At 35.7% G+C, this 15,022-nt stretch overlaps 1 protein-coding gene across 2 annotated transcripts; it reads right to left on the minus strand.

Annotated features, from left to right (window-relative positions):
* Positions 1 to 3,339: 3,339 nt before the first annotated feature.
* On the minus strand, positions 3,340 to 14,445 carry LOC140009506 (ubiquitin carboxyl-terminal hydrolase 24-like). 2 transcript variants are annotated; one of them, XM_072055254.1, is made up of 7 exons: positions 14,168 to 14,445; positions 11,976 to 12,608; positions 11,671 to 11,855; positions 8,679 to 8,938; positions 6,781 to 6,926; positions 4,866 to 5,039; positions 3,340 to 3,831 (listed from the first exon to the last, which is right to left on the minus strand). In XM_072055254.1, exons 1-7 carry the CDS (start codon positions 14,180 to 14,182, stop codon positions 3,643 to 3,645), a joined length of 1,602 nt encoding a protein of 533 aa, XP_071911355.1. In that variant the 5' UTR covers positions 14,183 to 14,445; the 3' UTR covers positions 3,340 to 3,642. The 2 variants fall into 2 exon arrangements, with proteins under 2 accessions (XP_071911355.1, XP_071911353.1); XM_072055252.1 differs by having other exon boundaries at positions 4,866 to 5,045; positions 14,168 to 14,443.
* Between the last annotated feature and the right edge of the window lie 577 nt (positions 14,446 to 15,022).

A 15,022-nucleotide genomic window follows, 5' to 3' on the forward strand; every position in this document is an offset into this window, starting at 1 on the left:
TAGGGGTGTGCAAAATCGAAAAATTCCGATTTACCGACTGAATTCGAATTGAATTCGAAATTTCGAATTCGATAATTCGGAATATCCGATTTCGAATTGGTCGAATTCGGTAATGAGATTTTTCAAATCGAAAATTCCAATTTCGAATTCACAATTCGAAATCGAAATCGAAATCGGAATTCAGAATTCCTATTTCGATTTCAAATCTGTTTTTCATATATATATATAATATATAATATAACATTTATATTACAATAATAATTTTTATATTCATGAATTCGGTGAAATCGGAATTTCTATTTCGATTTCACACACACACATATATATAATATTTTTATATATATATGTAATATAATTTTTATATAATAATAATAATAATTTTTAGATTCATGAATTCGGTGAAATAGGAATTTACCGAATTCGGAATTGAATTCGAAACGAATTCGAATTCGGAATTGGTGAATTTGAAATCGAAATCGGTCGAAAATTCCGATACCAAAATTCCAAAAAATTCCAATTTCAAAGTTCCGAATTACCGATTTCGATTTCGATTCACACTCCTAGTCGTATACTTCTGCAGGTGAAAGATCAATTCAGTCGATTAGGAAAATTATTCAGTCAACAATAGAGTCCCCGATTCCATCCTTAAGCCTTCTTCTCTTACTCTGATTTGGAATCTCTCTTGGACCACAACAGAATTTTATATTTTTGTTGTGTGAAGATAATAGTAATAATTGAAATCACGTTCAGAATGAATTTAATCTTTAAGCACTGTTTGAAAAGTCTGATATTGGTGCTTAAAATTTTAAATGGTGCCATTTTTGCATGGAAAAGGGGGAAAGCTTCCCTAAATGTTCTCTTTTTTTGTTTCCTTTTAATAAGGTACCCGAAATGCTCCATTTTGCCATACTACTTGCATTGTTTTGAAACCCAGGTTGGACTGGTCGGTTGGACGGTTTGACCGTTCGGACCGTGAACCAACCATTATTATAGTTTGTTTCATACTTTGGATTGATTGAACCTAAGAACCGATGCGAACTATTCGAGTTGGAATGAATTGTTGAATCGGCAATTTTTTTTACTACTAAATTGAAAAAATTAAAAATAAAAGGAAAAAAAAGAATAGGTTCGCCTTGACCTTAAAGACTAATTACTAAGTGTCACATTCACTCAATTTCTTTTCAACTTTTGCCTCTTATCAAGTTTTGGACTCTACTTTCTAGTTCTTGACTTCCTCCAGGCTTCAAGTTCTTTTTTTAAACAAAGTTGCAATCTTTAATTCCAAAAGACATGGCTTAAAGTTTAAATTCACAATGTCTAATTCCCAAATACATGAATTTTATTTAATTTAAGAATATTGTGCTACTTTTGGGTAGGATTTAAGATTATTTTTTGGTAGATACAATTAAGATAAAATTTATTTGTTTAAACTTATAATTTAAAATAAAAAAAATTTATTTGTGAAAGTCCAAGTTCTTATATATTAAACTTTTTATCAGATAAAGCCTTAAATTGGTCCATTGAATGTCTTATTCTATGCACATATATTTATATAATTTATTTTTTAAAAAATTCATTGAACCAGGATTGAACTAGTTGGACCAGTTGAACCGTAACAACTCCCCGGGTACGAGTTTGATGATATGGAGTCAAATGGTATATTACTAAACCTACACAGGGAATAATTGCTCTGATATGACGAGACGATGTTCTATTTCTACTAAGAGCAAATTCTTGGAGCTATTCCCATAACGTAAGTTGCTTTAACCACAATGCTCTTGCACGGTGATCTCGCCGTCAGAGGTGACTAGTCAAGTAAAGATCATGATCTTCCGTTACCTGACCCAAAATAGACATAGACATAGACATTTTGCATATTGAAATGGAATAGTATTAAGAACCAAAATTGGATGAATTTATAAGAAACTGAGGTGAAACCAGGCCTGTAAGGGACATGACATTTATGGCACTATTGCATGCATTTACTATGAAACAACGTTATGGTGTCTTCTAATTACTATATGACATGTTGTATACTTGTATATGTGTTACTGAATGTTTGCCTTGTGAACAATGTGGATTCTACTCAAAAATGGTTTTGCGTGCTTCTCATCTTTACTGTGGTGTTAGACTTTAGTGCAGTTACAATTGGAAATGGCAAGATAGAAAAGAGAGGTCGGGTGGTGATGCTAGTGGACATAGAGGTGGTGAAGGGTTTGTTGGAAGAGATTGACGAGGTGGTGTAGGTGGAGGTAGTGGAGGAGTTGTGGGTGGCTTAAATAAAGGTGGAGGGTTAGAAGCAGGTGTTGGTGTTGGTGTTGGAGGAGGGTTTGGTGGTAGGGGAGGTGGTGGTAGCAAAGAAGGGTTAAGTCATGGCAGTGGATTTGGAGCTGGTGGAGGACTTGGTGGCAGTGGAGGAGGAGGAGGTGGTGGCCTTAGAGGTGGCTTGGGTCATGGAGATGGACTTGGAGCTGGTGGACATGTAGGGGAAACTGGTGGAGGTGAAGGGAGAGGAAGTGATGATGAAGGAGGAGGAGGAGGCGTTAGTGGTGGCTTTGGGCGTGGACAAGGATTTGGAGTAGGAGGGATTAGGATATGGCATTGGAGGAGGAAGAGGTGGAGGTGGTGGCAGAAGTCTTGTAGGAGGTTTTGGGCATGGTGGTGGATTTGGTGCAGGAGTAGGAGGTGGTATAGGTGGCAGTTTAGATGGTGGAATTGGTGTGGCAATTGGAGTTGGAGTTGGTGTAGGAATTGGCGCTGGTTCTGGCAAGGGTGTTGGTGTTGGAGGTGGTATAGGCGGAGGGGAGGAATTGGTGTGGGAATTAGAGTTGGAGCTGGTGTAGGAGTTGATGCTGGCAAGGGTATTGGCGTTGGTAGTGGAGGAGGAGGAGGAGGCGGTATAGGCAGTGGAGGAGGTGGTGGTGGCCATGGAGGTGGAATCGGTGCTGGCAAGGGTGTTGGTGTTGGTAGTGGTTTTGGTAGCGGCGGAGGAGGTGGCGAACGGTAAAATTCTGTTGCTCCGTGTAAACAGATACATAAAACAATCAACACCTCATCTAAGCAGATACATAAACAATTTGCATGTTTTTGCGTTCTTATTTTGGTGTTACTCAAATATGCTGCAAAAAGACTTATATAAATTGATTACGCACTGGTGATTACTTTGTATTACCACTACGTTTAAGCCAATGCAATCCAATTTCTTCTGCACCCCAAAAAAAAAAAAAAATCCATGCCATAGCTACCTTCATCCGGTTCAATTCCTTGTTGTGCAAAACAAAATCGTTAGTTGAAAGTTAGCATGGTATGCATATTCTTTGTCAATGAAACAATAGAATATGCAGAATTGAAATGCAATTAGAGAGTCAAATGTGTCATCAACTACCAATTTCTAATATTCGGACTCACCTCAAATTGGAATGTTCTTTCTTCAATGTATGTTATGACATCCATCCTAACAGCCTCTGCTCTTTTACCTATCCAACAATGACAACGGCTTCCTTGAAAAAAACTTCTGTTTGGTGTTATCAACTAATTTGACATCTATATCAGCTTTACATCCTCAATATTGAAAGGTACATGTACAAGGGCTTCTTCACCCACTAAACTGGTAGCAAGGTGTAAAATCTCCCAGTCATCCAACTACGATTGCCAGTAGAATAAAACATACGCTTGATTGTGCAGCACTTCCTCATCAGAAATGGATGTCACAGATTGATCATCAAATCGTAGCCACTTTCCATTGAGAAGGCGGGCATCTGCAGTATAGTGGCCCTTTGAAGGGTCCATACCATGATGAGTTATAGTTGCCACAAGTTCATATCTTCTACCCTGTACCAAAAACATATAAACCACAATCTAATTAAAGAAATACCCATAGGAATTATATATAAACATGTCTGTATGTCATCGAAACCCATCGCAATTACATATATTACTAAATTTCAGGAACTCTTTCGGCAGATTTTTACATCAGCTTTATTCTGAGGATCATTTCTTCATTATTTTAAAAGAAACAGAGTTGCAATAACGACTGAACTGTATTTTTTTATTTCCGTAGTTTTGTTGAAGAGGTCATTCAAGGGACTGCAAAATGGAAACCTCAATTTAGCAACCAATGCCCCCCAGCTCCTAGATATTCGGCGAGAGCAGTATAGGGTACAGCTGCATGAATGTAATTAAATATTTGGATACAAATGGGGATGTGAGTACAGAGTAATTTGTCTAGTTCAACATTTTTTCTAGAAATGTTTACCATCCAAATAAAGTATCCAACCATTGGAGAAAGACAGGCATATGAAAGGTAATACGAATAGCTTTATGCTTCACAATACAACAATGTTAAGCTAAAAGATGTCCTATTTAGGTTTATGGCGGAGATATCTGTGCTATGTGCCATTCCTGATACTCATTCCTCGTCTCAAGTGCCGAAATTGGCACTCGCTGCAGTCTATAACTAAGCAGCAACATAAGATATGACAGGGACAAATGGATCAAGCTAGACTAAACCCAAAACAGCAAAAAGCTTTTCTCATTCACTGGAGGTTCATTATTTAAGAGACTCTTTTAACTCCACGGAAATGGGTAAAAGCTCTATGTTACAGGGAATCATAGAGCACTTCCATGTCATGGGGCAAAGAAAAGCACCTTTTCAAGATGCCTCACAATATATAAGTGGGTAAAAGAGTTACATGACGTCAAACAAAAAGGCAAGAAAATCTTTTCAAGAATAATACAGGATATCCACAGAAACGTTAATAAGAACCGCCAAAAAGACACAAGATGTAACTTGAAAAAAAATTCAGCAAAAGCCACAGTGGTAATAATGCTTCACTACAAAATAATGGAGCAAATAGAAAGTGTACCTCAGAAGTAGAGACAAGCAATTCACGCCCAAGAACAAGCTCCAATGGGAAGCGTATAGGCTTATGCAATTTTGTACTTTTCTGGCCCTCGTAGCTGAATCGCATCAAGTGCAATACCATTATCTTTGAGAGCCCCAGAATTTTAACTGATTTGCTAGCATTAACCACCTCGGCCTGAGACTAATCATGTATCCTCGTGCAATCAGTACATAATTAAGGTTAGTTATCTCCATTCTTTGAGTTGTTTTTTATTTAAAAAAAATTATAACTACCACTAGAAACCGTCTTCTAACAAATGGAAGACATGAAAGACCAGGCAGAAACTATAAGAAGAACAAGCTCTTATATTTTAAAGAAAAAGAGAGGAAAAACTCTTAATTTCATTATTAAACCTAACCAGGCACACCATGGTGTCAAAACACTAGAATCAGTAAAATAAACACAACAGAATGCATCACAATAGATGAGACAAGCATCTGATACAAACAATTTGCTTGCAGCCATAGTGGAAAAGGGGCATCTGTCTAAAGCCAGGGATACAAGGAACAGCAATGTTCACATGTGGTACCATACGGATGGGTAGGGGGTACGTACGGACTGTGTTGTTGGTGCAACTGTGCAAGCCAGCATCTGGCACATCTAAGCCCAGAAATGAAGCATCATGTCTATAAATTCCTTTGATATCTGTTCTTCAACCAGCTTTGCTGCCTTCCACTAGACTTTTGGTTCACTTTGTAGTTTTGGTACCACGATATAAGATCAGTATGTGCTGCAACCCATCCATCAATGTGGATGCCAGCAATGACATTGACCTGATAGCTCTCGAGTTGCTTTCCACTCGCATCAGCCCAGAATCAATGTCAATCAACCCTATCTATCCAAGTTCTTTCTCCATGGTCACCAAGCTTCTCGATTCCCCCAAAACCTCAGTTTTGTATTCTCTTATTATTTTCCTGCTCTTTGTTTTCTTGTAATATGAATCTCTTCCTCTATTGCTCTTTATCCTTTTGTTATCTTTCAGGATGATTCTCTCTTCATTCTACTTGCATTATATTCTGTGTCTTGGTTTACTTCTACTCCACAATTTCCCTTCAATTAGTTGTCCTATCATCAACTTATCCTGCTCTTCCTTTCGTTCTCTCCATTTCTTACTTTCTCAAAGCCTTTTATATTCTTAGTGCCCAGTTGACACAAGTTCATTTCTCTTATTATAACTTATTGGAAAAAGCTCCCAGATTGATTAACTGGGCTTTATTAGCAATTACCTGCTTAAGCCTGTTTTATTCACATCCAGTTACAATTCTCTCAGAAGGAGCCTCGTGACCCTGTATTGCTAGAAACGGATGTGCATCCCGCATCAAGTTGCATCATCTAACAGGCCTGTTTTCATTTGATGGTGTTCCTAAACTTTACAGTTGCTACTTTAGGAGCAAAGTCCTTGTATTTCTAACTGAATGCAGTAAAAGCCTAGTAGAACTACAATTTCAAAACAATCACCAATTTCAGACTAGCTTAAACAAAACAACTGACACAAGAACTCCTGGTTTCCTTTTCATTTAGGGTTTTCACCCCACTAACGTTATTCTGGATAGGGATGCAAACAGCGCATAAGAAGAAATATAGCTTCCAGGTTTTAAGTATGAAACAAAATGAGTACTAAAGCCAAATAACTTTCAGTGGACAGAAGTTTCAAACTATTCCTTCATTCTACTAAAACCATGCATATCATGTTTATCATTACACATGGCCAAAGAGACACACCATGATTTAGCATCCCAATCCTATTACTCTGAAGTCCAAATTGTCTAATGTTGATGATGATGCAATAACATTAATATCTTTTTTTTATCCATGGCAGAAGGAAATAAAGCTAAAACTGTAGAAGGTCTAGACCCAATAAATTTCAAGAATTTACCTTTCCAACTGCAGAGGTTCGATAACCTTCAAGGGTCTCTGGAGCAGAAAACAATTTTAGTGCATCTTGTATGGTACAGACAGGATCTGGACAGATATTAAGGTGGAGTAAAAGAAATGGTTGTATAGTAGCTGATGCCTTACTACCTACAAAACCGAGTAGACAAGAATATTATAGACGCCAATCTGATAAGCATAAATGTGAAATCCACACAAATAAAAACGCACCAGTGAATATTATGATGAAGTTAGAAAAGGCATCAACAATTTAAACAATTTTTAAGTTAAAAAGTTGGAAATTCAGTGATAATGAGGAATGTACCATGGGGCTTATCATAAAAATTTGTATGAAAAAGGCACCCATCATACAAATTCATAAACCGTTTTTCATTTTTTTAGAACATCTTAAGGCGCAAAAAAGGATCCCAACTAACTTATTCTCTTATAAAACACCCAATCACATCAAAAAGCTTGAAATTCAAATTTACATAGATGGGCATTATCCAAAAAATCTTTACAGACAGCAGGATTCAATCAAGCACGATGGTGAATCCAAAGACACAAAGCAAGAATACTCTAGTTCAGGTACATATTACATTAAGTAGGCCTGGCAAACAAAGACGTCCGTTAAATAACATCAGCCACACCCTTTTCAAGCACAGAGGGCTAGATACAAAGTAAATCATGCAGGATTAAGTTCGGGAAATCTGTCTTACTCAGGCAGGTGGAAGAACTAAGGTAATTTGCGAGTCGGTGACTGTTTTAGGACTTTGAATAATATCCTTGAATGGTAAGGAAGAAGAAAAGAATCCAATTGAGCTAAGGACTCACCTACAACTGAGATGCAAAATTTTTAAAATGAAGTCCACTGCTACCTGTCTATTTCCAGTGGATATTCTTTTTAAACTCGAATGGAAAAAATTAAAGCAAAAATGTTTAAACTTTAAATGCAAAGAGCAAACCATATTTTTAAAAATTTTTTGACCCCTAAAGTTACTAAGATTATGGTCCAATTTCATTTACTAATCTCATTTTTTTATACAAAAATCGATCGAAGTTATAGAACTTCTATTTTCAACTACAGCAAGAAATGAGCAGATATAATATTCAGATTTAAAGTTGTTTTTTAAGGGTAAAAGCAGACAACTCTGACAATGATTACAGAGAGGAGATAATGGGAAATATCTACCAGCAACAGGTTTATGTCATCAACGAATCACGAATTGCTAACCCCAATCTGCCCATGAAGGGGTAAAATAAAGAACTTCTCAGCCCCCTCATTAGGGATTGGGAACAGCATATTTTGTTGCACACAAACATAAAATAATAGTATTAACCATAATAATAAATAATCACTCCAAAAGACCTAGACAATTACATAGATAACATAAAACGCAAAGACCACTTAGCTGGTTGAGGACCATTACCATAATCCCTTTAGTTTTCACTATAACAAAAAAGTATAGTGTAGGCATACCATCCTCAACTTCCATTATCCCTCTTCAGCTGAGCACATCCCACAAACCTTTTTTCTCAGTCCATGAAATTTCCAGACTAACACTTGCTATAACCATAAGATTTCTGAGCATGTAAAAGCTGGCTTGTTTAGATCAGTATTCCTATTCTTACTCTAACATTGACACACTCTATTTAAGGATGGCAATCAGATCCTTTGAGCAGTGGAAGAACTCTTCACTCTAATCAAGAAGCCAATGATAATCAAATCCTTTTCAGCAGAAAAGAACTTTCCGCAAAATGATCTCAGAAGAGTATCTATGAGTAGAAAAGAAAGTCACAAGGAATAGGAAACAATGAAGTATCAAGGGAAGTATATTTTTGCATCATGAAGGCTGAAAGAAAGAGAGTAAATCCCCTGGTAATAGTATGAACATAACCAACCTCTTGCCTTCACAACACTTTGGAGTTGACCTCCAAAAATAGCGCTTAATTTTGATGGAACAAAGCTCTGTGTTCTTGTAATTGCAGTTTTGTTCTTTCGGCCAACTGTCTCCCAGTGATCATCATCATTATCCTCCTCAACAGATGATACCAAAGAAGTGTTTAAACCATCTCCATTTGAAACTAGTCCATCAAATTTTAGTAATTCCTCATGCATCTGATGCATGACAAAACTAAGAAACTCTTGAGCATCTTCTTGCCTGACAATCCGGAAAGGACAAACCATCAGATTTTATATACATTGAGAACAGGATTGCCATAAAAATCATGTATCCGTACAAGTGGCAAAATGGATAAATGGTTGATAAATGGTTTTTCTTTAATGGATAGTGGATAAAATTAATCCAATCCAATTACAACCATTTAGTAAATGGATATAAATGGATAGGGTCTAAATTGATAATGGAAATCCATAATCCATCCATTAAACCAGTTAGTAGAGTAGACTAGTACTGTAGTTTTTTTTATTTTGGGTGTGCATACGGATTCCCGTTGTCCGTATTCCGTAGTCCATATTTTGTTGTTCTTGCAAGTTTTTTTGTTCCTGGATGATGTTTCACAATTTTAGTTCATTCCCACACCTCTTTACTGCTTATCCTATTCTTATTAATTAAATTAGGAATTCATCAAAATGGATTACAATGATTGGTTAGAATGTAATCCAATAAATCAAATACAAAGATAATGTGATAAGAAAGTTTTGATTCGTAATGCTTAAAGATTATCTCAAGCCGCTACCAAAAAAAAAAGAGTGATTTTTTCCATTTCCATAATGTGTAAAAGATTGGCAATAAAAATTTCATTCTATAGCTAGGATAGAAATTGGAACAAACTATCTTACTAGAAAATTTGAGTGAAAATGAAAAAGATTAAAAAAGAAGAAAAAGGGAAGCAACTGGTTAAGGTTCAAATCCTGAGAATCAATTTTGAGTTTAAATCCCTTTCTTCCTTCCTACTTCTTAAGTTCCACCCTTTTCCTACTAAAAAAAAATTTTAAAAAGGCAACTTGAGTTCAAACATTTGATAATGATGAATTTAGTACTTGGAATAGATTTAGGCCCTATTTGGGGTTGCGGTGCTTTTGGTAAACATACACTTTTAGGTGCTAAAAGTACTATTCAGACGTTTGGTGAACATCATCCCATAAAATTAGGAGTGGTGCTTTGGGTGTTAAAAGCACTTTTAGTAAAAGTTTAAATTTGGTGCTTTTAGACTAGCTTTTGTGATTTAAAAAAAAACATTAAATTTAATCATTTTGTCCTATATTATGAACTAAATAAAGAGATAAATACATTTAAAATTTTCAAATTACACATTACCCAATACAATAAGTACTTATTGAATTATGTCTCCAAATAATATATTTAAAAGCACTTGAGAACTTAATAAGTACTTTTATTAACAGGTCCTAAGTAGAAGACAAAGAACATTTGTTTATTAACCAACTAAAGGGAAAAATCTACAATATATATATATATATATATATATATATATATATATATATATATATATATATATATATATACTGAAGGAAGTACAAGACAATAACAAAAAAGATTCTTCTCAAATTTAAATAACTCATAGAGGCCAGCTATCAACATTTTGATTATTTGTTTCTAGCTCCACTTCTTTCTTGTGAATTATACAAGTGTTCAGCGATGATGTTCTCTAGTTTTGTGGACCCACAACGATGACGTTATCTGGAAGGAAGAAGTTGTGAGTCCTGGGTTTGCGTGCAATCCGTTTGTAGAGTTGGCGGTCGGCGTGAGACGAGTTTTCTGTCCGTCTTCCTATTGCATTCTATTTTCTAAATTGATTTATATGGATCAAGTGAATAATCCATGCAAATCCATCAATTTCATTGGTTAAAATGGTTATCCATTTAAAGTCATCATCCTTTTTTCAGTCATCCAAATCCATTTAAACTTGGTTTATATGCATGGATAAATGGATTTGAATCCATTTTGCCACCTGTAATCCGCACCACAGTGATGTCCTCAAGCATAATTCTCATGTGATTCATGACTATAATCATTATCTTTCTCAGGTCTCATTTCCTAATTGTTTTCTTGTTATTCACATCTTTTCCTTCAGATATAAATACAGCTAAGTCTTAGCTAAGGCAAAACCCAATCACAATTAGCATTCACAAACAAATTCATGCCAGAAAAAGGAAAAGAGCTGCAGTTACAACAACTAAAGCTCAAGCCTGTTAATGCTAAAGAAATTACAGAACAATGAGCCAAAATAGAAAATTTGTACAGAGTGCTGATTCATACTGAGACTACAAATGCTTGTATTTGCCCAGAAGAGTAACTTGTTAGCACTTTTGAAAATTTTCCATATCTATACAAAAAACTACCATTATATCTTTCAAAAGTAAAGAAACCAAAAAATTAATACATCAAAACATCAATGTACATGTATGCTAGAGTACAAAGAAAAAAACTATAAAAATATCTCATGTTCATATAATAAAATCTTCAAACCCTTGTATAATGTGTATTCCTCTAAAAAACTTCAATAGTTTTCCTGGTCATAATGTTATAGGTAGTTTTTCACCAAAAAAAAAAAAAGAAAGCTGTTTCTAAAATGTCACAGCTAATTGACCAATTTATTGACGGAAAGTCACAAGCTAAAATGAATAAGCATCATGTATAACACATAATGATCAAAGGTTCAGTCTTTTTACAGACGAACTAGGATTACAAGGTTGATATCCTTTAGCTGTTACCAATAGACTGAACTCAGAATATTAGTGAAATACTTCCCTTCACATTTTGACTAAGTAAAAGAACTGACATGATTCTAGCAACCAGAGTAAGACAGAAGAACCAAAAAGGAGGACAATCTTCTGGAAAAAGATAAAACCAAGATCATAAAAAAGAGCAATTTCAAACAGGAAGAGACCAAATAGAATACGTCCACAAACCTTGGTCTGCCTGAAAGACAATTAGGAATGTCTGGAGTGAACGCTTTTAAGATGGACTCAAACATGAGAGGGTGAAAAGGCTGACCAGCTTCCAAAACCCCCAACTCTCTTCTTGTGCTTGAATTAGGAGGTATGTCAAAGTCAGAGATAAACTCAACAAATGCACGTAATGCCGGGTAACCAATCTAAGATGGATGGAAAACAAGATGGTGGAAATAAAAGTATTACGCTCAGCGTGTTAAATTCGCTATTCACGATCTTACAGATTATCGCAAAACAAAATCACATTGAGTTTGCATTGTTACCTCAGGTATATCACGACATCTTAGCTCCTGCAATAGTTGAACAAATGGAGAACATGACAGAAGTGCCTGGAGAGTTGCATTCAAGAAGCATAGATTCCCCAGATTGATTAATCCTCGAGGTAGCAATTGCCTAGCAGCTACAGCAGGTCCATTTGAAAGCCCGTTAACATTACCCTTGGAACCCGGTTGCTCATCCCCTCCTGATAATGAAGAGGTAGACAACTGAGTTGCATTCCCCCGGACATGCTGCTTCAAATTTGAATGGTTAGACAAATTTGATGTACTTTCAGAACTAAAAGCTTCCTCTCCTTGACTCGGTTTCGAGTATCCTGCACTAATGTATTGGCCAGAATTGACTTTGGAGGTGTTTCCATTTGCCTCCGCATTTATGGGACCTGACCTTGTAGCATTTTCCACAATGCAAAGAGGCTTTTCATCATTTTGTTTAGAAACTAACTTCACTGAGGGTAATTCCTTAGAGTAATCAGGCTCTGTCAGCTGAATGTTGAAAATGCCAACAGATCGTAAAGTTGCAGCATCCAAAGAACCAAATGTAATTTCTATAGTATTTTTTGCAGGCTGTTTTTGCAAGGATTTGATCTCCTCTTCAGTGAATGATCCAAAATTAAACACCTGATCATACAAACAAGAAATATGGATAAGCAAACAAAGGGAAAGTGCAGAATATAATACACTTAATCTTCCTTAAATTGTTGGTCAAATCTGCAATTAAAACAGCAGGTTACTCAGGCAAACTAAGGCATTCCTAAGCTACCCACTCATACATCATGTGGCTCTGGTACAGAAGCAAAAGCATGATGTTCAATCATGTATTTTGATAAACAAATATCTAGCCATCGTGTGTAGCCTGTATCAAGGAACTCAAAATAAACACGCAAATTGTTCAAAACCAACAAGCTCATTCCCTTCAAAGCTTCAACATCAATACCATTGCAAAAGAATGAAGCAAGTAAGATTTCTAATAACGTCCAAAGGTTGCTATAATAGAGTGTCAATGGACAGCAGGGTGGAAAATGTTCTCTCAAAATTCAGTTCATTAGTTTCCATTACTTCTTCAATGAAAAGGACAAAGTCATTTGCTAATACTAAAAAACAAACTGAAACTAACCACCAAATATACACTTTGTTACTACGTAAATGCTGACTTCCAGAAAATCTACACTATTGTAGAGATTTAGCATTTCAACTATTGGGCAACTAAGCTAGAGCTCTTTCCAAGAAATGGCACATACAAAAGAAAATCACATAAGAATTCCATAGAAAAACTTGACACTTCAAGTAGCTTTGCTTTTGATGGTACTAAACAACTCAGACAAATCTTACTCTGTTTCCTTAAGAAAGTACTACTGCATTAAGCAAGGAACCTCTGTTTCCTTAAGAAAGTACTACTGCATTAAGCAAGGAACCTTAAAATTAAAAAATTGTGATTCCAATTTAGCCATAAAAAAAGTGATACTGTAGTTGATTCCAATCACAAATTCTCCAACTCATAGGAAACTATCAATCAACACAACAATGTTTGTAATAACCAAAGCGAGTTGCAATAGCCATCAATGGATAATTTTATTATGCCAAAAGTTTCAAGATTTGTTTTTGCTTACAACCCATCACTTTCAGCATTTTCATTTTGTCATTCAGTCTACAACAAAATAATTACATCTTCCAAACAGCAGCAGATCATCCAAATAAAAAAAACACATGTAAAACAAGCATCTCCCAATATCGCGATGGCTTAAGGCTCTTCACTTCTTGCAGGTTCTTCAATTTTCCGCCCATTATTTTTCAACGTACAAACCAAAATTTTCCCAATCCATATTGAGCATTATAATTAGCACAAAGTAAAAAGGCTAGCAACTTTAATAACTTCCCTTAATTTTTGATAAATCGCTCGAACCACAATTCTGGCAAAAACTAAACTCCAACGAAGCAATTCCTCATTATTTAACTCCATTCAAATAATCCCCTAAAAAAATCAAAACTTTCCACTGAAAATGCCAAAATTGAGGTAAACAAATAACCAAAAGTGCCAAAATTTCTTAATTGCTCAACCATTTCTCCCATTTTCTACTATATCCACCTCAACATAAACTAGAAATCAAGCTTTACCCACACAATCAACAGCATAAAGCAAAATAAATAAAAAAAATAAAAGACAGAAAAGATCAACGAACCTGGCGATCAGTCATATTGGCAATGTGAGCAGGTCAAGAAGCTCAGACAAAAGTCACAGCTTGACCCATTAAGCTCGAATCGGAGCCGTTTCGGAGAAGACAGTAAGACGAAGTCTAGGGTTTGTTCTCGGACAAGAAGACAGTGCCAGACGTCGCCGTTTCTAGGAGACATGAAAAGCTTAAAATTAGCGAGGAAGGGCTCACATACGTATAAATGTACATGAATACAGAGACAGAGAGAAAGCTGGTGTGTGAGTGTGTCTTTCTGAGAGAGAGAGAGAGAGAGTTTTAGGGTTTGGGGGTTTCTGCAAAAATTGAGAGGAGGTTCGGAAAGGAATGGGAAAATGTTTAAGGGTAGAGAGAGAGGAGGTGTGTTTATTGTCGTTGGTGATGCACTTTTTTTTTTTTTTTAATTTTTTTAGGTGGAACGCACAAAGTTAAAGAGGGTGAAAGAAAAATGGATTTGAGGCTTTTTATCACATCAATTGGATGTGACAATTGTTGGAAACAATTGATGGAGAGGATTTTACCATTTGAAAAAAAAATGAATGGTGAAGACTTTAGGAAAATTTCAAAAGTGTGGAATTATGAATGTAATTGTTGATGAATAGGTGAGTTGAGGAGTTAGAAAATTCATAATGAACAGTCGCGCGCTATACGTGGGACAAGTTCGTCTCTTTGATATTTTAATTTTTGTGCTTTGTTATTGTTGTTTATAGATTAAATTATTTGATGTGTTTATTTGAATGTTTGCACTTGTTATGCTAATATTAGTTTTTTTATATATATTGTCTAGTGTAACTAAAGGACCTTTGAGACATTGGATGTGCAAAAAGGGAGGTGAATGATAGAGGA

The sequence above is a fragment of the Coffea arabica genome, chromosome 1e, assembly GCF_036785885.1.
Source record: "Coffea arabica cultivar ET-39 chromosome 1e, Coffea Arabica ET-39 HiFi, whole genome shotgun sequence".
Lineage (NCBI taxonomy): Eukaryota > Viridiplantae > Streptophyta > Magnoliopsida > Gentianales > Rubiaceae > Coffea > Coffea arabica.

Excerpts from the sequence above, each read along its gene's own strand:
- LOC140009506 (XM_072055252.1), bottom strand. Across the intron at positions 6,927-8,678 it reads AAGTGTTGTGAAGGCAAGAG|GTAGTAAGGCATCAGCTACT; the intron begins GTTGGTTATGTT and ends TCGGTTTTGTAG. Across the intron at positions 5,046-6,780 it reads GAACCTCTGCAGTTGGAAAG|TCTCAGGCCGAGGTGGTTAA; the intron begins GTAAATTCTTGA and ends ATACATGATTAG.